The following is a 25,281-nucleotide window of genomic DNA, read 5'->3' as shown; positions in this document are numbered from 1 at the left end:
CCTCTGAATGCTCTAGGTATCTAGTTTGTGGCTGTAAAGTTTCATGAGGCTGTGATTATCCTAGAGGTCACCACAGGTCATTTTATACAGGGAGGTCAAGTTTTAAAAAAAATGGTCTCACTACAATGAAATGGCTACTATGGGGACTAACATCATCACACGTGAATACAGTTCGGCTCAGTGAATCCACAAGAGGCATAGCTTTACAGTGATATCCAATTCATGTAATTCCAAGACTGGTTAGGGACCCCAGTATGCAGAAATATTCAAATACACCATTTTATAATATGAGACAATAACACATTTATACTGCATGCAAAGAACTGCATGTGATTATCATAAAGTGGGCATGTCTGTAAAGGGGAGACTCGTGGGTACCCATTTTCATTCACATATCTTGAGGTCAAGGGTCAAGGGACCCCTTAGAAAATGACCATGGCAGTTTTTCCTCACCAAAATTTAGTCCAAATTTGGAGCGTTATTTACCTCGTTCCTGTACACATGGTAGCATGACATGGTTGCTACCAATTGATTCATTAGGTTTTTTCTAGTTTCATATGATCTGTCTTCACTCTAGCCCTAAAACTGAACCTACTAGAGCCTCTGAAAGACAGTAAAGTCAGTCAGGATCGTGGGTCTCAGAGGGTTAAGCTAGGGATGTCCTGATCAAGTTTTTTGGGGTCGGTTCATGTTTGTCATTTTAACCAGTGAAGGCGACGGTCAGTGTCGGCTAACAGCGAGAAGCTGTTTCCTTAATGTTTTGCACGGTGATCTTTGCTTATGAGAAAGAGACAGGACTGGTCACAGATTAGTTACTGCTGGAGCTTAGCAGATTTTGCCACGGTGGGCATCAGAACAGAGTCGATCGCTGGTGCTACTGCTTCATTTTTTTTTTATTCATTCTACGGAGACAAATTTTGATTCTCTATTCATCCCCTTCAAATCAAAACACCTGCTGGTGGAGAACATCTGCAGGGAGAACGGTTTCATTCATACTTTCCACAGAACATCTGTGTACATATTCCATCAGCCCCATATGGTTTTGTGAAGCCCCGTTGGATTCCCGTCTTCTTAACCCCTCGGTCTGCCCCCCTGTGTGTGTTTGCTCGGTTATGGATGATATTCTGTCCCAGTGTGAGTTATGAACACACTGCGTCTCAGTGTCTCCCACCGCCTCTACAACCAGACGACGGCCGACTCACCCGTTTGATGGACTGTTTGGAGTTAGAGGTCAAGCACACACACACAAACGTATACACAAAGACCATTTCATGACGAGATGGCACAGATGTATGAAACTCTCCTCCTCATCCTCCTCCTCCTCCCTCCTCCTCAGTGTAAATTGCTCCCAGCCCTGCAAAGGAGGGAAGGTTATCTAAACATGAAGGGGAGGGCCTAAGTGAGTGTGTTAGGGTATGTGTGACCTTCCAATATTGGACTGTCTGCTTCTCCTGTTAGCAGGTTGGTGTCACTACTGATGCAAACTCAACAAAACAAACAGCAGGAAATGAAGTGAAAAGTCTAACCTAACAATGAACGCACTCACATAGAGGCTGACGCTGGATCATCCACTAAACTAAAAGGGCTCAACACTAACTTTTAAAAGTGGTTGCCAGGCTGGCAACCAGGCATCAGCTTTTGGTTGCCGAAACAGAAAATATGGTTGTCGGATACCGATACTTGATCGGATATCGGGCCGATACTGACTCAAATAGCTGGATTGGGTATCGGTGACAATACATTTTCCTAGTTTTTTTAAGCGAGTTCTTTAAGTATCAGTACTAATAAAACTAGGTTTTAACGGCAGGGTATTGCGATACCTTTCTAGAATCGGTACACTGTGCAACACTACTTTCTACTGGAGTAGCCCGTACTCACACAGACCTCCATGACAGTGCCAGTCATCGCTGCCGGAAGTCACAGATGGGACCCAGATGCATCGTGAGCTATTTTAACAGAAGTTAAAACAGTACATCTTCTGTGTGCACATCTCACCAGATTACTCAACCTGTGTGAATGCCGGGTCCCAGTGCCACTTCAAGACAGAAAGTCATGGGTCAAAGGTTTCAGTTTCAGTTTCAGTTTCTGGTCCTGGGTCCTGAACAAACACCGGACAGAGCTCACCTTATAACACCCCACTGACCAAACACTGAGAAGTAGATCCTCAGCACATATCATGTTGGCTGTCCTAACTGAACTAAACAGGTTTCACAAACACGGAGATATAGAAACTTAACAAGTAAAGCTATACCAAAAGTTAACATTTGACCAAATGAAGAGTAGTAAAAACCTGTGAATGGTTGGTTGTTAATGGCTTAAGTGGAGGATTTGTCTCTAAAATTGACTGACAGAGAAACAACAACAGAGTGACAGATGCTTCACTCAGTCACTGCAGTAGTTTTAACCCCCCCCCCCCCCCCCCCGAGGGCAGGTCCGTCCCAATTAGCCTCCCTAGTTCAGCTTTAATTAAATATTGGTTCCACATGACAAGTGGAAGCGCAGTGCCAGCTCTCTGCAAATAGACTAATGACCTGAATGTCGGTGATGGATGGCTGAGCCTTCCAGCTCATCCCTGCTGTTTCTCTTCCTCTTTGTCTCTCTCACTGAGACATCACTCCATCCCTCCACAGCTCCGTCTCTGTGTCACTCAGCCTCCAACCACATTCCATTGTGTCCCATTTCTCTTCTCCGTCCCTGCTGTCAGTCTTGTAATTCTACTAGGGGATGGAACAGTTCAGATAAAAAAATCCAACCCGTACGGTTCGCTAGTCACGGTTCGGGGCGTGTTTGTATTGTTCGGTTCATTTGAAATAGGTTATGAGGCACATTGTGTGCTTTTTTTTCATGTAGAGTTTGGCCCCCGTTTATTGTCACACTAGAAATGGGGAACAGCCTCAGTTTTCAGTCAAAAAGGCATGTGCAGAAAAAAAACTTCAAATAAACTTATTGGGGGGAAACAACGTCTCAGTTGGCACGGATGAAGTTCAGTTTAGGAAATGGCGAGTGGACACGATAAAGTACAGGATCTGCTGCAGCATCGTTTCGTTCTGCTCTGCTGTATGGGAGCATTACGGATTTAGTGTTACCTATGAAAATGACGGAAAAAAAGAAGTGGATAAAACGGCAACTGTGTGTGAGCACTGTGCAACACATGTGGTTTATGCTAGCGGCAACACTTCTAATATGATGAACTATTTATGAAGACATCACTCCGGTGTGTCTGTCGATAGCGCAAGGAGGAGATGGTCGGGTAGGAAAGAGCAACTCCTTCTCTCCGCAGCATTTAAACAGCCTCTACGAGCAGATTCAGAGAGGGCAAAAAACCATAACTACAGCATCGGGGAGGTTTATAGTGAAAGATATGCAGCCTAGTGCAGTCGTGGAGGATGATGGAAGAAGTGTTTTTGTTCTTTATGTAAGCCATACTTTTGTTAAGGCAAACATTTGTTAACTTATTTTTGCCAAATAAATGAAAAGCATGTTGCAAACGGAAATTGGCCTCCTCGCTGTAACGTAAATGTACCGAACCGAACCGAAAACCGTGACCCCAAAACAGTGATATGAACTGAACCGTGAATTTTGTGAACCGTTCCACCTCTAAATTCTACTCTTTCATTGTTAATGTAGGGGATTAAAGGGAAACTTATAGGTATTTTTCAATCTTTTTTATTTTTGAACCCACTTTTTCACATAATTTTGTGCCCAAGTGACTAATGGGGACAACTATTTCTGAAATTGGTCCAGTAGTGAGGTATAACGCTGTAACCAACAGCCGGGAGGCAAGCTGCGACGGCAAGTGAGCAGCAACAGTGTGACATTGCGTTCACTAAAAGTGCTCGTTTTTGGCACTGACAGGTTCAGATTGTTATTATAAGTGTCTGACAACATGATGGAAAAGACCCTACAGAGAAAAATACCAAAGTTACTCTTTAATAGAGGTTAGTCAACGCACGCTTCTTCATACATATAGTCCTATGTTTGTTTTTTTGTTCATTTAAGTATTACATGTGATATACACTTGAATGTATTTGGTCAAAAAAAGGCTCCTGTGTTTCTAGCTGTTTTAATACAGGCTGCCCACAGATGGTGTAACACATTCAGGCAAAACAAGACTACCAAATCTGTTATTGATTGGCCCAGTGGGAGACTGCATCATATGTGGGGCACCATGTTTTTCCTGTTGTCCTTTTTGCCATTTCAGTCAAATTAAACCCTGATGTGACAACAGAACTTCCAAGAGCTGTAAGCCAGTATAGATCCACCGCATAGATAATCCTTATTATCAACTTTAGATCTCCTTCGATTTCTTTTTATCATTAAGAAAGGGATTCATATACTGGAGTAATATGCAGTTAAAGGGATACTTTGAAGATTTTCAACCAGCTTTGTTCAATTAGAGGTCGACTGTTAGTGGAATTTTAAAGGCCAATATAATAACGATAGTTTGGAGCAGAAAAAAAAAAGATGGCAGATTAATCTTTTTTACTTCTGCAGCAGCCTAGTCAGCTACTTTTTCATACGACGTTTTTAATAAACCATTTTTTGTCACTCTCGTAAGAGAACCTCCTTACTGTATGTGTGATTTGGTGGATTATATCATTGGAATATGTTTGATTTATTTACAATGGGTGATGCACCGTTCTGTGGTGTATGACTGGCCAGGATTACTTACTTACATTGTTAAATGACGCTCTTATAAACCATTTATGTTTGTGCAGATTCCCAGGGTAAGGATGATCCTAATGTGTGTGATTTCATTTCATGAATGGATAGTTGCGTGTCTGGATTATTTGGAAGAGAGAACGCAGAATTGGTCGGGGATGTCAAAGAAACAGTTTTCTTCCTTTTTTCTTTCCTCCCTGTCTGCCTGTCAGTCTTGTATCGTGGACAAAGACCTGATAGTGTTGTGTTATATATTCGTGAGATAACTTATTTTTCTCCCCCTTGCTTTACCTTGACCTTGTGTATGGAGCCTCCATGCAAAACGGTGATGTACAGAAAGTAAACAGGACACGATGCCGTCTCACTGCTGCTGCCATCTTGACAAAGCGCTCCAGGATGCTGTCGCTTTTGTGTTCGTGCATAGTAGTCGTACTGCTGGGATAAGCCATTTGCAGAGTTTACAGAGAACCACATTTTTGGGTCTCTGTCTCTAGGGGGACATCCAGTTTCGGATGACATAAAAAACAGTGTTTCCCACAGGATTTAGTGAGACTGCGGTGACCCTCTAGGGGGATCAGGGGGCATTTTTTTTTTTTTTAAGTAAAATGCATCATTCTGGTGCACTTTGGTGCAAAATGAAGAAGCTAGATCTATGAAAACAATTTAAACATAAACACAGTTACATATGAATGGTGATGAAACGGCAAAAAGTCCCACCCACAAAGCATGGTAAACAAGAAAGACTGCTCAGCTCCCACCCGTTGAGAAGTGTAAAATTATTTTCGGCTCATTATGAAACTGTGACGGGCCTATCTAGACTGTGGCGGGCTGGATGTCAGATTACTTCGTTTTCAATTGAATTGGGCAACACAATGTTTGATTATGATTGGATAAAGGTCCATCATGTTACGCCATACAGACATTATCGTCAACGTTTCATGACCTCAATACGTATACTTAGACGTCACCACTTTATTACCATAACACCTGAAAGTGGGGGGACAAAAAGTCTATTCAGGCGACAAAAAGTCTATTCTGGCGTCTATGGCCCCAGCCTTACAAAGAACATGCCAACCAGCTAACTTATGTCATCACTGATATTTTTAACATATCACTATGAGAGTGTTCCCACCAAAAGTCTACAGTGTCTAGTCTAAATACTGTGGCACTTACGCCCCATTCTGATGAGGTGCTTTGAGAGACGGGTTCTCCAGCACTTCACAAACAACATCTCAGCCAGCATGGACCCTCGCCAGTTTGCACACAGAGCCAACAGATCCACAGGGTCAGGATGCCATCTCTACTGCCCTCCACACAGCCCTCCCAATCTTGAAAATAACAACACCTACATCAGAGTGCAGTTTGTTGATTTCAGCTCAGCATTCAAACAATCTCTCCCATGAAAGTGATTGGCAAACTGAGCACCACACTCTGCAACTGGATATTGGACTTCCTCACAAACTGCACTCCACTCTACAGCTGAACACATTCTGTTCACGCCGTACGCTCACGACTGCAACCTCCCCGAAGAGAACTCAGATTACAGACAACGATGAGACTTCATATGGAGAAGAAATCAACAATCTTGCCGAGTAGTGCTCAGAGAACAACCTACTGCTCGACGTCAGCCAAACCAAAAACCGGCTGATTGTTGAATTTCTGAAAAAAGGAGGCATAGACACACACCCCGGTCTCATTTCGATCGATTTCCGGTCCATACCCATCTACTGAGCACCAGTATGGTGAGGTGAGGTGCCTGCACAGAGCCCAAAGGATACTTCAAGACGACACCCATCCCAGTAACAGGCTGTTCACCCTGCTGCCGTCTGGCAAGCGACACAGAAGTATCCGCTGCCTTACCACCAGACTACAGAGCAGCTTCTTTCCTCAGGCTGTAGGACTCCTCAACTCATCCTCCATAGGCAACATAAAAAATAGTTTTGTTTTTTTCTTGTGTAGCATTAATGGACTACAACTTGCACTTCGTTGTGCAACCCTGTGTTGAAGAATGACAATAAATGAACCTTTTAATTAGTGTCTCCGTAATTTGTTCTTAGGTTTCTCTTGCAAAAGAGATCTTGATATCAATTAAACTTGCTGACAACTAGCTTAATTAGTGCAATACTTTATTATGCTGTTGTGATGAGTTAATAGCAAACAGCGTAAGCAGAAATAAACTTAACAGACAGATGCAACTGATGCACCGGGAATCTGACTGGTTCATCGATGCTTACTCATTGTTGTGTGCAGATGAATGTACATTGAAAACCATGCATATTAAATGTGTACATGTTGAAAGAGCTATAGCAAGACGGACCGTGAGAGAAAGATAAACAAACAAATAGAAATGGTCAGAGTGGGTTTCCCATGAGATTCCTCCCGTTCTTTCTCCCATTCGGTGTCTCCCTCTCAGCCCTGAGGTAGCAGCTGGCCCCCTCACATCCTGACAGGACTACTAACTTGCACCAAACAAACACACATATATATATATATATATGCATACATGCATACACATCTTACAGGCACGTGTGAGGCCTGAACCAGAAAGTGTGAAATGAGACATCTGGGGAGCACACAGGCTTAAAGGAGAGAACAGCAGAGCGTCACAGACAGATGGTGGATGTGAGAAAAGTTGTGTTTACTGAACACCAGACGGTTGGAAAAGATAACTCCCCATTGTTGACTCTGAATAGGACAGGCTGAAACAGAGGGCAAAGGTCAGTGTTTTAGCAAAGATAAGGATCTGCAAGTCCAGCAGTGTCTATGGAAGAGTCAGACTTAGGGATGCTAATTTTGAAAAAAATTCTAAACCGACAACCGACCCTCGTTAACCGATTACTAACCGTTAACCGACAAGATTTGTGCCCCGCATGCAGCGGTGCGCCAGCTGCAGCGTATGAGCACAACAGACAACTGAGTCCTCAGTTCACCGTCAGGAGAGTAGCAGCCACGATGCTGCGTTCACCGTCTCCAGTTCACCGTCAGGGGAGTTACTGTAGCAGCCACGATGCTGCGTTCACCGTCTCCAGTTCACCGTCAGGGGAGTTACTGTAGCAGCCACGATGCTGCGTTCACTGTCTCCAGTTCACCTTCAGGAGAGTTACTGTAGCAGCCACGATGCTGCGTTCACTGTCTTTAGCAGGTTGTCAGCTATGTGTCTGCCCGGCATAACTTTAGCGAGTCCGCGTCAAACAGTGTGTGTGTGTTTGTGCTACGTTAGCAGCTCTAGCATTGCCGGTGGCTTCATGCTCGTCACCGCCACACAAATACGGTCTGTCAGCGCGGCGTAACTTTAGCGAGTGTCCGACAGACCGTGTTTGTTTGTGGCGACGGTGAGTGTGGGGTTGTTGGTGGCGTTACAGCTGTGAACGTAGGTGTAGCAGTGTGTGTACAGTTTATTTGTCGGTGAATAAATGCTACAACTTCTCCGCTCCGCTCAAGAGAACTCGAAAGACCGGAGCCAACTTCCTGTATCCTTCAACTGCGGCTCCGCCTCTCTTAAGGTGGGCTGTTAAGGTGGACCAGCTTTTCTCCTTAAAGTGACGAGCCGCTCTTCTAAGTTTTGCTCAGCTTTTTAATTAATTATTAATATTTCTTTTAACTGTTAAAACGATAGCGTTAATCGGTTAACTTATGTCATCACTGATATTTTAACCGTTATTCGGTTAATTATTAAGATCCCTAGTCAGAATCCAACGTAAACTGTGTCAGCACTCCGTCTGACAGCAGTGGCCCACATGGGCTAGTTACAGGAGTCTTGGAGGGACACAACCCATTTTCCTTAGATTTTTTTTTTTTAAATTGGAGAGTGAGTGTTTCACTGCGATCCACCGAGCCTGAGACTAAATCTGACAGAATCAGCACGTGCTGGGTCACAGTAGACATGTGCATCTCAAAATAGAGACAGAGAGAACTGGAGCAGAGCAGAGAGAAAAATTAGAAAGGAGAGGGAAAGACTTGCCTGCAGTGGTTTGACTGAGCATGCATGAACATGCACATGTGCATGACCCCATCCACACACACTCACACACAGTGACAGAGTAGCCTGTGTAGAGTGTTGTGCCCGGAGGCAACGAGGAGTCTTTGTGAAGCAGGTTTATAAACAGGCTGCTGTCCGGCCGTAATGACGAGGCCTGTGCTGCTGCAATGTGGACGGCTTAATGCATCCTCAACTGACCACAGATTGACACAGAAAAATACTCAACTAGAGACTTGAAGGGGTTTTTCAATTAGCACTTTTGGCCGCGAGTCAAAAAAAGGTTACGCTGATTCTCGTTTGCAGTTTTAGCATTTAGTTGTGCCGAGCGTTGCCCGAGACGGACCATCTCTGGAGTCGGGCCGGAGTGCGCCTACAAGCGGGTTATGGTGATGTCTCGGCGACCTCAGCCAACCTGTGACGACCTCCCTTCTCCCCCTAAAACAAGCATGTGCTGCGAGTCAAGACTCAACTCACGTCTGTGCAAGAGACGAGATAGAAAGACATTTTTTTAATGTCTCTGTATGTCTCTCGCTTTTGTAGCTTTTTGTAACGAAATCTCTGTGGATTGAAGTTTAGTTTCTCTCGCGTGTGTTTCTACATTCAAAGATCTGCTTTATTTTACTCTCACTCTCGGCTGTATAGGAGTCGTGTTAAGTTGCGGCTGATGAAAACACAACGTTTCCCCATTTTTTTAACTGCTTCATAACAAAGGCTACTAAATAACAGAATAATGTGGGGCTTTTATTGTGAAGAATTTATTATTGAAATGGAATGTGTTTATTTACCGTTTTACAGCTGCTCCTTTGACCACTAGTCCACAACCATGGTAACACACACACACACCTTCAGGCAGGTACAGTAGCCCTGTTGTAATGGAGATGCAAATCCCTGCGGTGTTGGGCTGATGCCCAGAGTCGAGTCAAGTCAAACCGAGTCGAGCCAAGCCGGCACGTGTGTGGCAAAAGGCCCTGTTTCCTGCATGCCTATGGCATTTTACACCGCATGAATTAGCCTATCAGCTAGAGGACTTTAGTTAGTTAGTTACTTTTCCTTACTCACAGCTCTTCTTGCTTGGTTTAACATTAAGTCGCTGCATCTCCCGACAGAACAAAACCTCAGTTGAATTTCAGCCTACATGCACGTTTTCTCAGCTCAACATTGTTGAATCAGAGCAGCTAACATTGATAGCAACAAGCTAGCTGACTGCCATCTCTCTGCGCACAGGTTGTCCAAAGCTCCCCCCTCAGTGACAGCGATCATTGTAATGATTATATACTGAGATGGGTCACACAGATACTGATATTAATAAGATGCAGCTTTTTATATTGTAGACTGTTGTAGTCTAATTTTTGAAACACTTCCGAAATAAAAAGGGAGGATGAAGAATTTGAAAGTGTAAATGACAGTTGTCAGGGTATAAAACTAATGAGCTGTTGATCTTTACGAATCAAGACTCCATAGTCTAACAATGGCATGTTTAAATCAAAAATCAAATCGAATCATGGATTTGTAAAATTGTGACACCCCTAGAAGTTACCCTTTAATGTTATCAATCGCACCTGTCGTCTTTCCTGCAATGACACGTCCAAATGCTCCTCTTTTCCTGACGAAGAGCCAATTTGGGCTTGAAACGTTGTACTTTTCCCAAACGTAATAAATAATAACCTCTGTAAGGGGGGCGGATGACAGTGTTGCGAGTCCTTTGGGAGACACATGTCATAATGGCTGCCATGAAAAATACCTATTGCGGTGTAAGGGAGAGGATCACTGCTTTACCTCACTGTGGTTCTGTCCATGGCTGCATTATTCTAGGTGTTTTCTATCAACTACTTGCTACATTTGAACTTTCAAATAACCTTAGAATTAATAAAAAGATGAGGGACCTGTGAAGGACCCTGATAACCTTTTTAGCTGTAATTACACTAAAAATATGTAACCATAAGACCTTGAACTCTGAATCGACTTGAACAATGACTTAGTGGGAGGCCAACTCAAGAATATTTGAGGAGGGCTAATCATTAATAGATAATCATTAAAGCTACTGATTGCACCACTTTAAGATCTATCTTCTTAAAGACTTTACTCCTATTCTACGAGCAGGTCTTGAGAGCGAGATCTCGGAAACCCTTTCAAGGAACATCTGGTATGACAGTAAACAAAACTTGCTTTGCCAAAATCACATATCTCTACAGGCACTCGCAAACCACAATCATTGAACTTTAACCATCAGATGGCAAGAGTTAACAAGCAGTGCACTGTTCAGCAACAGAGCTAGAAACTGGTGTTGAGAGAACTGAAATGTACCACATGCAAGTGAGTTGTGACTGTGGCTGGTGGTGTTTGGGAGCTTCACCAGCCTCTCGGTCACGCTAACAACCACCAGTTTGTTCTTTTTCTTTGTTACAGCTCACTCCGAATTGTGAAATTCACTCTTCATCCTTGATGATGAAGTGAGAGTTGGGAATGAGAGTGATGAAGTACATTGAAGAAGTGTGTATGCGTGAGTGAATGTGTGTGCTTGGTGTGTATTAACGCATCTGGTTAAGCCAGCAGATTAACTAGACCAAAGCCTTCGTTCACTCACTCCCTTCTGCAAGGTCAGTAGGCAAGGCGGTCAATCCTAAGCCTGTCAGACCGTCTTATCTGGACACACACATTGCTCAATGTTATTACACACACACACATACACACAGCTCACAAGCTTAGAGAAGTGCAACAACAGGATAGACAGCAGGACAGACAGGCAAACAGTCAATCTCACACACACACACACACACACACACACACACACACACACACACACACACACACACACACACACACACACACACACACACACACACACACACACACACACACACACACACACACAACCAGTGAGGCAGATAAACAGATACTGTCTTAGTAGGCAGACTACTACTGGACTGTAATAGAGATTCAAGCTCATTCAGCACTTTACTGGAATCTTCATTTACCGGCCTTCACTAGTGTATGAAGGCCCTGTTTTTTTTTATTTATTTATTTACAGAGAGCAATGTTCTCTAATTTCAGAAAGGCAAAAATGCCCTGATCACAGTTACACACTGACCAGTACAACCACAGGCTGATCTGATGGTCACTGAGCAGCTCCACCCAGATTTATCCTGCCAGTCCGGGGATTGAACCGGCAACAACAAACTCGCTTCTCTAACCTTTGGGCCACCACTGCCCACTGTTGTGCTTATTGGCCCTATTGGCCCCATACACAACAACTAGACAAGAATCTATGACGAAACACGCACCAGAAAAACAGATATGTTTGTGTAAGACTTGTTTTTACATTGCTTTGTACAGTTTGCAATTGTAAGCATGCTTTACTAATGATGACAGCAGGCAGCAACCTCCGGTTCTGAAAAGGTGAGCCAATGCTGAAGTGCCTTAACCTTGCATTCTTTCAAATGACCAGCAGGGGGCGACTCCTCTGGTTGCTAAAAGAAGTCAGATTGTATAAAAGTCTATCTAACTATTCAAAACCGCATATTATACTAGTAGTACGTACTGATTTGACCAAAATGTAGCATGTAACATGCAGTGTGCGAACAAAAGCAAAATCTATAGTATGCCAAAAATACCCGGATGTCGTACTGATTTGGAAAAAATCTCCAGTATGCATCGGGCCAGTCTACCTCGTCTACTGTATCCCATAATGGAAAGCAACAGCAACAGCAGCCAAAAATGGCCCTTTGTTTTTTGTTTTTTACATTTTTCGTAGCTATTTCATCACTAAATTCACTTCTGAAAATCTTTGAGGCGAGAAATCAACTGTGTAGATTTTGAATATTGACAGTTTTACGATATTAGATGGCGAATCGAACATTTGCTCCAAAGCTTTCAGAGTTTAGAAGCCCCACAAACTGCCGTGACAACTAGCTAGCGACCAATGCTCAGTTTTTACTGACTCAAACTTGAACTCATCATAATAAAAATTCAATGCAATCTCCATTAACGTTACCCGTTAGCTCCACAGGACTGTGCTTCTTACCGGCTGCTAACAGCTAACGTTAACCAGCTTTCCTCCAGCCGATTTCAACGCAGATTTGTTGTTCACCATGTAGCATTATCAGGGAAAAAATAGGATGTGACGCATCAATAATGAGCTTAATGATTTTCTAATGACATCCCTAATTATGAATCAGACCAGACATTCAATGCCAGGTTGTGGCACTTGGCAGTTAGACGCTCAGAGCTAAGGAGACATTTTGGCCGGATCCAAAAAAAGATAGACGTTTGATACCCAGCACTACCTAGTCCTACGTTGATCCAAATGTTGTGTTGTGGATAAGCCACTCTGATAAAAACCCAACTCTTGGGGAAACTTAGGGAATGCTGACTGAATCAGCACGAATATCACAAGCCAGCGAAACTTTAAAAGAACAGTTCAGCCCTAATGCAATGTCCTGCCTACAACTCACAGCTCTGCCTGCAAGGTCAGACTCATAAAAAGCTTCTGATGTGCTCTCCTCCTGAGTTGCTTTAGGAAAGCAGGGTCAGCGGGGCTGTTAAGTACTGGCCTTGTTACACATCAGAAGCAGCATGAAGCAGCCATCACTTCCCCTCTCCTCCCAGCTCCCCTCCGTTTGGATCTGACTCTCAGCTCTGTTCAGCTCTCTACACTGGCGCTGGATCTCGCTAATCTTTCCAGGAGTTTCTATTCAATCTGCCAGCTGGACAAAGGGGCAGGAAGCTGCTTTTTCCCCCTCAGAGAGAGGCGGATTTAGTGGAAAAGACAGAGAGTTGGATAGAGGGAAGGAAGAAAAGAGAGGCTGAAGACAAAAAAACCCACCAGAAGAGGGTTTCTGGTGGGATTCTTTCTTAGGGAGTGACCGACTGAGAGAAGAACAACTAGAGCTGCATCCTGGTGAGCCCAGAGCTCCAAATGGACATGACAAGCACCTATACTCACGATACCATCGTTCTGACTTCCACACCAAGAATTGGTTTAATATATCAAACCTAAACGACACCACAACACAGTACATACCACATGAGAACATATCGCAAAGGCATACAGTCCACCACAGCTAGTGGCTGTTCATCATCATCATCATGTGTTGGCACAGCAGGGTTGTCGCCGCAGTCAAAACACGAGGTCTTCTGGCAAAACAGCGGAGACTGGCTCAACTTATGCTGAGAGGTGATGCAACCTCATCCAGCAGCGTGCGACGTTGGCCAATCAAATACATGAAAACGCATATTCCTGGTAGGTTACTTCCTGACAAGAACAGGAGAATTACAATGATTATCGCCGGCCTTCCTAAGGTGCATTTCATCAACCCAAAATCTGTCAAGTGCGACTGAACATTTTCATTGACCGCACCGGTACCCCTGACATTAAGCAGGTCTGTTTCCGTGTGTGTATGTGTGTAACCGCGCCCTGTACTCCTCCTCCAGCGACATCACAACCTTAAAACATAACGTAATTCAAATTTAAGAGTACTATTGATTTGTTTTTTCATCAAGAAAAATGCTGCAGTGCCCGTTACACCTGTCCCCACCCCTTTGCAGCCCAGACCAGACCCGACATCATCGGCAGAGATCACCGCAAACCCGCCTCTGTCCCCGATAATATGCCTAATCCTGATCAGAGTTGCCGTTTTTAAATATGCAACTTTTGATTATTACAATCCACACACTGTATGTACAGTATGTCTATATTTAGCTTGTAGGGCACTCGATTTACCGGTCCATCTACGTTCCAACCCTCACCTATGTTTCATGAGCTTTGGGTAATGATCAGGATGCCTCCTGGACGCCTACTTTTGGAGGTTTTCCGGGCATGTCCAACTGGTAAGAGGCCCCGGGGTAGACCCAGAACACGCTGATGAGATTATATATCTGGTCTGGCCTGGGAACGCCTCGGGGTCCCCAAGGAGGAGCTGGAAAATGTTGCTGGGGAGAGGGACGTCTGGAATTCCCTGCTTAGCCTGCTGCCCCCGAGACACGGCCCCGGATAAGCGGAAGAAAATGGATGGCACACAGAGCACTGAATTATAAAATAAATATAATTTATCATCATAAATAGTTTGGTTACATTAACACAGTTACCAACACACAGCCTGCTGCAGTCAACTACAGCTGGATGCCATTACAATCTGTTAATCTGAAACGTCTCGCCATGAGCTCATATTTCAGCCAGTCTGACCTTTGTTATCTCTCTCTCTCTCTCACACTTCATCAGTCGAGTTATACTTTCGCGTAGTTCACTGCACTTATTAGTGAGCTCAGTAGTGCGTAGGACAGGGATGCTGTTGCATAACACCACCACAATTGTACTGTACAACAATCTGCTACAACAGCTCCTCCACGTTACATACAGGACAGGATGAGAGCACTACTCGCTTGACAACGTCAATCAGCCAATGAGTCACTCAAATACTGCCCTTGACAAAGAGGGAGACATAATGATAGTGAAAGTGGCAGCTGAGAAAGAGACTATATTCATTAATTTTGTAATATAGATTGTACCCAGCGGTGGTGGAAACAGAAAGTGGTTGATATATTTGTATTAAGTCATCAAGCAACCCCTGACTGCTCCTCGCTCCATGCGCTGTTGGAATCTGAATGAGTTGTCACCAGGTCAGACATCAGCCCAGTCATCTCATACTCCACCATCTGTCTGTTCCAAACCTACAACAGAACAATACTGAGGCTCTGAATAGAGCCGAGCTTTCATACTTCACTACCAATGCCAAGTACAGCAGTACTGAGGCCGGCCTTCAGTCCATTGCTTCTGCACTTTACATTAGAACTGACGGGAAGTTCTTTTTAACAAGATCTTGTTTGGTCTGTTTTGTATTGTTATGTTTTGTTTTTATGTGGACTGCATGGCTTATCGTGGCTGCAAACCTAATTTCACCTAATGGGAAAAATAAAGCTGAACTGAACTGAACTTATCAACAAATTGACCAAACACTTTACACTTGTTTTAAGTTATGGATGAATCAGCTGACAAAAACTATGTAACTTTGTCTCCTCTGTGTTCCTCAACAAAAAAATATTCATTAGTAATTTTTGTTAAATGGTTTTACTTTCAAAATCTTTAGTCAACTCTTTTTGTCAATGGTATTATATTGAGATTAAGTCACAGTTTTAGTTTGATCTCGTCTCTGTAATTGAAAAAATAGCCCTTGACTAATATATTTCGTCACAGCTTTCATTCATCATCATAGCTTTCAGAAAGCATTTAGTGGTGGGACAAACAAGCCCCAGCTGACAAACTTCCCTCTGATCCTCGTCTTTAAATGTCTGCTGTGTTCACTCACATTTGTTAAGTGTAAAATTTGGATCAGCTGGGTTATGTGGGGCTGGGAGCCAAGAAGGCTGGGAAGATAGACAGAGGGGCCCATATGTGAGGGCCTGGAACAGCATCTAATTGATTGTGGATCTCTCTCTGGTTCTCACCCAAGTCATCACGCTGCTGTCTTTAGTTGTCCCTCCTGCTACTCCTCCACAGTGGCTGTTTACTAAACAGGAAGCCAAAACCCCAGGCTGAAATAATAAAGGTTGGACGCCTCTTTGTGTTAATGTCTGAACTGATTGGGGTCACCACAAGATACTGTGAGACGTTCTTTTAGGTGTCTAAAATACGTTTTGCTGCCGGCCCCGTCCACAGCAGTACATTGCTTTGCTCCCGTGTTGGTAGTCTGTTCCTGTCTGTGTATCCCATCTAGGGGTGTCACGATTCTCCAAATCCACGATTCAATTTGATTTTCGATTTAAACATGCCATTGTTAGACTATGGAGTCTTCATTCGTAAAGATCAACAGATCATTGGTTTTATGCCCTGACAACTGTCATTTACAAATTCTCCTTTAAAAATTGAACTTTTATTTAGAAAGTGTTTCAAACATTAGCCTACAACAGTCTAGAATATAAAAAAAACTGCATCTTTTCAATATCAGTATCTGTGTGTACATAATCATTACAAAAATAAAACATAAATCATTCTGCAGTGCATTAGCAGTGTGCTGTAATCAACAAAAATATGGTTTTGTTATTTACTTTCTTGTCATTCGTTTCTCTCCTCTGATCGCTGTTTGTCACTGAGGACGGAGGCTGAGCTTTGGAAAGTCTGAGTGCGCGGAGCAGAGAGACGGCACTCAGCATCCACGTTAGCTTGTTGCTACCAACATCAGCTGGTCTGATTCAACAATGTTGAGCAGGAAAGAAACGTGCATGTAGGCTGAAATTCAACCGTGGAGTTGTTCTGTCGGGAGACGCAGCGACTTCATGTTAAACCAAGTAAGAGTAGGAGAACTATGAGATGAAATGAAATAAATGCTGAATGAGAGATTGCATTGAGTTACAGAAGCTAGTGGAACAGAGACTGGCCCGGATGTGATGTTGGCTCCCTATACAACACTATTTATGCGTGTTTTATTGTGTGTGTGTTAGAGACTGGATTCTCTGCCTGAACCCGATTGGGCCCAAACCCGGCTCGTCGGGTCAAAAAGTCAACATTTATTGAAAAAAGATATTTGTAATAATTTCCAAACATGTTTTTATCTAATGAAATATTCTGCTTCAATCCATATTTGTTGGCGTGGAGCAAAAACAACATTTTCACTGCGGAGATATACTGTGTATATATATATATATATATATATATATATATATAATTTATATAAAAAAATGAAAATATAAAGATTATTTGGGTTTTTAAAATCAGGCTTGTGCCTGAAACTGCGACTGTGTTTCGGGTTGGACAGACACCATGAGGGTTCATGCAGGTCAGGCCTGATGTTTTGGGTCCGATCATAGCTCTAAGTGTGTGTCCATATAATCAGCCAAGCGCATGGTTCCTCCGCTCCTCTGTCCACTTCCTTCCCTCTATGATGCTGTTAGCCACATTTTTTTTCAACCAGGTTCATTCATACCTGAGCCAACATCCTGCAGCTCACGTTCCAAATCAAATCATCCAGAGCACACAGATGTGTTGTTGTGCATCCTGGGGCTACAGAGACAACTCCCCTGGGAAACTGAGAATACAGCTTTTAAAAGAAATATTTTGTATATTACTGAACAACACCGTAGATGTTCTAAAAGCCAGACCACACAGGACACCAGCGTTCTGCAGACAACTGCCTTTTAAATTGTCAACTCGTCATCCTGAGCAGCTGAGTGCGCTGGATGCCACACATGCTTTACCTGCTTTCAACCTGCACCGATGACCCACATTCACACACAAAAATGAAAACACGCTGAGACGAGCGGACGCAGATAGATAGGCAGGTGTGCATACATAGGTTTGGCTTGGGCGCGCAAACACTCACATTCACATTCACACCCTCATGAGTCAGATGTTGATGTTTCGAACTTACCTACGACCATTAAAGTGAACTCGAACCCTCTTTTGACTGACTTCCGATACACCTGGTTGGGAAGATTAGCGAAGCCCACATAGCCCTCCAGGTTCCGCTGCTGAAAGAAAACACAGAGACACAATTTATATTTAAGCAGGAATCACACAGTATGAATGAATAATAAAAACACATACACTCTCAAACTTGAAATGAGTATCTTTAACATAAGAACATAGGCCTGTAACAGCACAAACGATTATCAACTCACAGATGCATGCATGCGACACACACCGAATCTGTTACTATGGTATTTTACACATGTGCAAACAAATACACAGCAGATTTTGGAGCTGCACACAGTCAACACAGTCATTATGTGCGCACAAAGTGACAAAAATCATGTTCTTTCTTTGTGAACCTGCAATTAGTATTTCTGTGTCCTGCAGCAACAGAGCTCCTTTGAAGAGAGGTGCAGCTGGGATAAACACAAGTGGGGAAAATGCTGTTTTTAAGGGGAAGAGAGGTGAGGGGGGACAGACACTTCTCTGAGGAGGATGGAAAGAGGAAGTGGAGTCTACCCTGCCAAAGTCCATCAATAAAAAAGTAATATAAGCCGATAAATGAGGCCAATCAGTTCCTCAAAGCTACGTGGAGAAAGATGAGGCAACACAAAAACAAATGCGGTGTCCCTACGTGTTGAGTCATGTCCATCCTGTTCCTCATGCAGGACGGGTCGTGGTGAAGGCAGTGGCTCTCGGACCAGATCGCAGCCAAGCCGGGCTCTCCCGCTGCTCTTTCTCTTTACCACCGAGGTATCTCTTCATCACCCCCAGTTCCTAATCACTGTGCACTGTCCTGCACGCTACGTGAGGCAAACACAATTGATTGCTGGCCAGTCTGCCAGTGAGCGGCCTCTCAGGCTCTGTCATGCATGCGCTGATGGAAAACTGCACCGCAGCAGCTCTGCACCGATAGGTCGGCTGAAAGACGGCGCATAAAAACCACCTGTAGCTGAACTTTTGACTAATACAAAATAAAACGGGCCATTAAAAGGCCATGTCCAGACCACTACAGTTAAGTGCTACTGTATACTCGCTCAACCGTATATCCCGGCTTCTGTACTTGGGACTACTTTTTCTCTGTCTGTGATGCATCTGCATCTGTGAGCCGGCTGTCAATCACTCGTGAACTCCGATCAAACGGTCAAACTAGGCAGCGCTGATCAAATATGAATCAATATTCTGTTACTGTGATGCCTATTTCTCTCCTCAGATGTTTTCAGAAACATCTTGTGGTGTACTGTTTAGCTGTAAAATGAGAACGTTTGTGACCCGACAGCCACGTTGAGAACAGTTGAAGAAATACCAAGCCACGCCCACCAGCTGGAGCACAGCCAATAGGAACGCTCGCTCTCTGAAATGACCTGTGATTGGTCAAAGTCTCCCGTCACAGGCTAGATTTTCTAAAGCCTGAAAACAGAGCCGTGAGGAGGAGCAGAAGTCTAGTTTTCTCTCAGAACACTTGAATTACAATATGCTGAAAGGTTATTATGCACAATGATGCCAAAAATATACTGCCTATTGAAGCTTTAATCATTACATTGACCATCTGCCACTATTTGTCACATCATGTTTAGAAATAGAAAAGGAGACATTTACTACATTTACATGCACACTAATATTCCATTATTATTCCAAATATGACAATATTTCATATTTGTTACGGGTCATGCAGCATATTTTGTTTGGATATCCTGAATTAGTCCTTATTCCCAAAGGAGCATTTTCCGATTAAGAGATGTGGGGTAAACTGACGATAACAGTTTGAGGCCTTGTACGGACAAGTATGTTACGTCATTAAATAACTGGAAGTTATATTCTGAAGGCTAATTGTGACACATGTCGATGTGTCCTTGAGCAAGATACTTAACCCCAAATTGCTCTTGAAGGTTGAGCCATCGGTGTGTGAATGAGTATTTAGATTAGATCCTGATGGACAAAGTTGGCACCTTGCATGGCAGCCTCTGCCATCAGTGTATGAATGTGTGTGTGAATGGGTGAATGCTCTCTATAAATGCAAGTCCATTTACCATTTAAGGAAACCAGTCTCACCCAGGGACAACAGACTCGTATATAAATACTTTGATCACCAAAAACATGCCTTTGACCCAGCTCCACTCCAAATCCTTACTTTAAGAAAACATCAGCGTAATTTGCTCTGCAAAACATATCCAGAAAACGGCAGAGGGTCAGCGTGTATACGACCTGTACTCTCATATGTTAAATCCAAAGTGGTAAACACTACACATCCAGTAAAGTATGGAAACACTTTGGGTTTCACACATTGCAGGAAAAGCAGAGCTAGACATCACGGCTAAAGCTGCATGCTAACTCTGACACAGACAGGAAACGTTATCGTATCGCGTGCGGTCGAGCCGGCCGTCGTTCTCATCTCTGCGGTCAAATGGGCTGACGCTACAACTGTAGAGCACCCATATACTGACATTTATGTTAAATGCATTCAAACGGCCCCGATGGAGCTGACCATGGATGTATAAAGAGAACGGAGAGCTAGAGACCACCTTGGAGAAGTTAGAGGAAGTAGACACATGGGACTACGTCTGAGAAGTGTATGATTCAACTTTTCCCCATGGTCTAGTGTTATGTAGTGTTTAGCGCAATAAATCGCGATATCGAATCGCAATACATATCGAATTGGCATCCAAGTATCGTGATAGTGTCGAATCTGGAGATAGGTGAATCGTTCCAGCTCTATTACATTCTATTGTGAGCCTTTGACCTAGGGCTGTTCTACATGGTTTCGGCCCCTCAGTTCCAATTAAGGTAAATATTAATGCTACAGCATACAATAACATGTCAGACAATAGTGTTCTCCCAGCTCTGTGCCAACAGATTGGGGAAGACCCTTTCCTGTTTCAACATAACAATGCCCCCATGCACAAAGCCAGGTCCATTAAGAAATGCTTTTCCCAGTTTGATGTAGAAGAACCTGGCTGGCCTGCACAGAGCCCTGACCTCAGCCCCATCCATCACCTTTGGGATGACCTGATAGTATTATACATAATAGTAGTATTGGACCTCACTAGTGCTCTTGTGGCTACAGCCAGGTTCTTGTGATTACCTTCTCGTGAGAGACGTGAGATATTCAGCAGGCACGTCTGGCTGGGCTGTAATGTTTAGGTGCTGTATGTCTTTTGCAAGTCTGTACCAGCAGCATTGACTCATTAGTCATAACAAGGGTTTGACCGATGTCTTTCACAATCACAAACACAAAACAGCCTGGAAGCCGTTTCCTAGCAACACAAAAAGAAAAGGGTCTTTAGGCTTTTGAGGGCTTAACACTGGACTATTGCAAGTCCATAGCTAATGTTTTTTCAAAGTTACCAGTATTCTGTGGCTTGGTTGACCCACCACATCTGTGCAGTGGTAGGAGGACTCCTTACATTACCACTGGGCTTCCGCGGTAGTCGGTGTTACACTGTGTTACACTGTGTTACACTGTATACTGTGTTACATTACTTACCCACCGCCCCCACCGTCGTTTTTTTTTTTACAGAAATAAAACCCATTTAGTTCATTTTCTTGTATCATTGCAGTGTTATCAACAAATAGTTGGACTACGGACGCTACAAACTGAAAGTGAAAGTGTCTGCTCCGTATGGAGTCTCAGCTCAAAGTAGCAGGGTAAGATTTCACACAAACGGGATGATAGTGAGTTGACAGGCAAGACGATGGCGGAGGATTTGGTGGCAAAGCATAAAGCAAAAGCGCCTATTTGGCTATATTTCAGATTTAAACCCAATGCTATAAAGGGAACCATAACGTTAATGAGGCCATCGCCGTGTGGAGGACAGAGCAGTCACAGCCAGTAGCCGGTGTGCGCTGCGGAGCGGCGGCGGGTTGAAACCTGCGGCCCCACAGCGAACGCTCTACCGGAGAGGCCAGACACACAGCCATCCAACGGTAAAGATCAAAGTAAGCGCTCTACATATATTGACCGTCATCTTTTCTTATAAAATGTCCGGTATAATCTGGAACACCGGTGTTGTCAAGTTTTTTAACCGGTGGGAAAATTTCCTCACCATCACATCCTTTGGACAATTAAAGAAAAGTGACATTGATGCTATTGATGATGATGATATGGAGGATGTTGTTGATATTGATTAGGATATTCATGATGATGATGATGACAATGATGATGTTAATGATGATAAAAAAAAATCTGCTTCTATAAACCCTGTGCATTTCCTCTGTGCACTGCGACAGGCGATCAGACTTGAAGCTGTTTTTGGCACTTAACTCACGCTGTTCCCTCTTATCTAGATCCGTGCTTGTGTTGTACGAACTCTCAGTATACGTCGCTTTGGACAAAAGTGTCTGCTAAATGAAATTGTAGAATTGTAGAAAAGTGCTGGAAGACAACAAAATATCATGTCAGGACTGTGTTACTGTCTCATCAGTAAGGAACTTCTGTTACAGCAGACGTGGAAGACAGTAACTAACATTTAGTAAATGCCCATTACTAGCCTAACTCTACATTCTACTGTATATTCCTCATTTCCCACTGAGTGTGGCATCCAGAAAACTGTAGATTACACACCTACACTACCAGTGTGGATGTTATACAGATGTCATATAAACACAGATTGTGGGAAAAGAAAAGGAAACAATCTATTTGCCTCGTCAATACTCTGTGATGCAATCACTTCGACACCAGGCGGAACTACTCTGAACAAGCCTGAAGCACTTTCCACCATTTCCATGTTTGATCCACCCACATGCAAGTTTCGTGTGTGTGATTATGCATGTGTTACATAAGGTGCCACCTCCAGCGGTTTGTCCATTTCCCCCTAGCTGCACTGCGGATAGCACAGGTAATGTAACACACTGGGTTTTAGCCATATGGGAAGAAATTATTAGCGCAGGCTGTCAGTGTTTCAACCTCCGTGTGAGTGTGTGTGCTTGTAGATGGGAGTTTGTGGATCAAATGGTGCACTATATATGACAAAACAGTGTGTGTGTGTGTGTGTGTGCAAGTGTGTGAATGCGTCAATCATAGCTTATATTTATATATATTTATATATATAGATGGATGATGCGCCTCCACTTCCTCCCACTGTACAAAATTAAGCCCAAATATCCCAGATCGGGTGCTGCCATCTTGCGATTTTGACCTCATTTGGAGCCAGAGTCTGTGCTGTAGTGATCAGGGGACTGGAGCCGCGGTATCAAGGTCCCGCCCACACACCTGCTCGAGCCAATCACAAGCCGAGAACGACCACAGCTTGCTAGCGTAAGCCACCTAGCTGCTACGTTAGCACCACTGTATCTGTTTTGCTAGAAAAAACACAACAACAAACCATAACATCTCTATAGATACATTTATGATCAAACTGACACATTCTATTACACAGACTGGTGACGGTTATGGAGAGTTAAAGTTACATCTCCTCTCTCGTACAATTCCCGAACCTCCAGCTGCTCGAATACTTAACTTCTCACCCCATTTTCATAGCATCAAATAACTAATTGAAACCAAACTTATCAGAAAAATGAAGACTTGGACAAACATCAGCGTGGTAACAACTACTAAAATGACAGAAACCATCTTTGGGAAAAATGTATTTGATGTGTACTTTTGAGTTTGGTCCATGTCCCATCCAATAACATGGAGGGGGCGGGACGTATGACCTATACTGAAGCCAGCCACCAGGGGGCGATCCAGATGTTTTGGCTTCACTTCTGAGGAGCTGTCCAAATCACCATGAAGTGCGCTGGGCTTGTATGCAAAGTTTCGTATTGGGCAAACGGCGGTACTACAACTTCCGGGTCAGTCACGTGATGCCATTGGGCCCAAAAACACTTTTTCCCATAGACTTACATTGGGAAAGAGACGTCTGTACCTCAGAGGATCATTTTTTTTTAGGTGAATCAACTTCTCAGTATGAACCCTCTAATAGCCCTTATTTAAATCATTATGTCCTTATAGTTGTAGAATACACTAATGACTGAATCCAGTCCAGAATTATTCTCCTTCCTCTGTTCATGTGAATGAGACCCAGACCGAAGCTGGAGCGAGGGCTGGGAGGCGGAGTTAAAGGAAACGCTACTGCGCCAGCTCTGTGAGCCCAATGGATGCGGAAGATCGCCGTATGATCTGGGAACTTTATCACATTTGGAAGTCGAGCCATTTTGGCTTCTTGCGCCACTGAGCAACTCTCATAGGAATGAACGAGAGCCTGCCTCCAACGCTGTATCCAGTTCTCCTTATACATCCATGGAGCTATTGTGTTGTCCACCTTTATATCCAGTCTATGGCATCAACATACAGCATGCATGTTCACGTGTGCATGAATGAAAAACCCTGTTATTTACAGGGACCTTTTGTCTGCAGCACATAGCCTAATGAGGTTTGTATACAAGAAACACACACAACATCACATTTCCAGCTTAATCATTCAACTGTATTCATCATAGTATCACAATTATTTGCAATTGCCACTTACGAAATGTATAATGACTGTGGTTGATTTTCATAAGAAGGTGACTAACAGAGAAAAACAGGCAGGGGACTTAAAAGAAGGAAGTAATGAGGAATGAGAGAGAGGAAGGCTAGTCAGGCCATGTCAACCCCTCCCCCAGTCAACCCAGTGGTGATAGTAGCTGCCTGGTTCACTGACATCATCTGTATTGCCAAGTCCACCCCCTCCCGCCCTCACCCCGCTGCATTCAGCAGCTGATGCTGAGGCCCTCTCACTGCTTCCATCAGCTGTTTGAAACTTTCATCTATCACATATTGAATATTAATCACGCAATGAATATTGCATCTCTTAACATCACAGTGAGACAGAAATCATTTGAAGACAGTGCCTGTGTAATTTCTTTCATTTCTTATTTTTAGCACTGAGCACATTGTGCCCACTGCTCCTTCACTGTCTCTCTCTAGGTGTCTCCACATGTAGGCCTGCATGCTCACCCCCCTTGGTGTTATGCCAAGGAAAGTCACTGCCAATCCCCTCAGAGTGTATCACTAACAGATACAGTACAAACACAAAGTATAGTGTGTTGTGCGATGAGTAATCACTCATCGTGTAAATGGCAGTATACAAAAGCCCTTAACATAGCAAACCAGATGTGGTCTACCAGATGTGGGCTCCTCTTGCTTAACACAGTTGTGTGGACACAGTCACACCAAACTGCATTCAACAATTAAACAGTTTAACAAAGACTTGCTATCCATGGTAAAGGTACATAGGATTGCATGTAATTTGGGGTACAG

The 25,281-nt window shown here is 43.6% G+C and overlaps 1 protein-coding gene and 1 long non-coding RNA gene across 3 annotated transcripts in view; one reads left to right on the top strand and one right to left on the bottom strand.

Annotated features, from left to right (window-relative positions):
• LOC141765594 (uncharacterized) overlaps positions 1 to 25,281 on the top strand; it is a 371,017-nt gene that overhangs the window by 4,098 nt on the left and 341,638 nt on the right. The window lies entirely within an intron of this gene.
• The window catches only part of LOC141765587 (septin-7-like), a 60,921-nt gene that overhangs the window by 34,443 nt on the left and 1,197 nt on the right, over positions 1 to 25,281 (bottom strand). Inside the window, exon 2 of one of the 2 annotated variants that reach the window (XM_074631668.1) lies at positions 18,001 to 18,097. In XM_074631668.1, the coding sequence (XP_074487769.1) occupies positions 18,001 to 18,097 (97 nt within the window). Of the gene's footprint in view, positions 1 to 18,000; positions 18,101 to 25,281 lie in introns of both variants that reach the window. The other variant, XM_074631667.1, reaches the window with a different exon arrangement.

This window comes from Sebastes fasciatus, chromosome 4 (genome assembly GCF_043250625.1).
Source record: "Sebastes fasciatus isolate fSebFas1 chromosome 4, fSebFas1.pri, whole genome shotgun sequence".
Lineage (NCBI taxonomy): Eukaryota > Metazoa > Chordata > Actinopteri > Perciformes > Sebastidae > Sebastes > Sebastes fasciatus.
The sequence above is the reverse complement of the archived record's forward strand: the minus strand, read 5'-3'. Positions and strand labels throughout refer to the sequence as shown.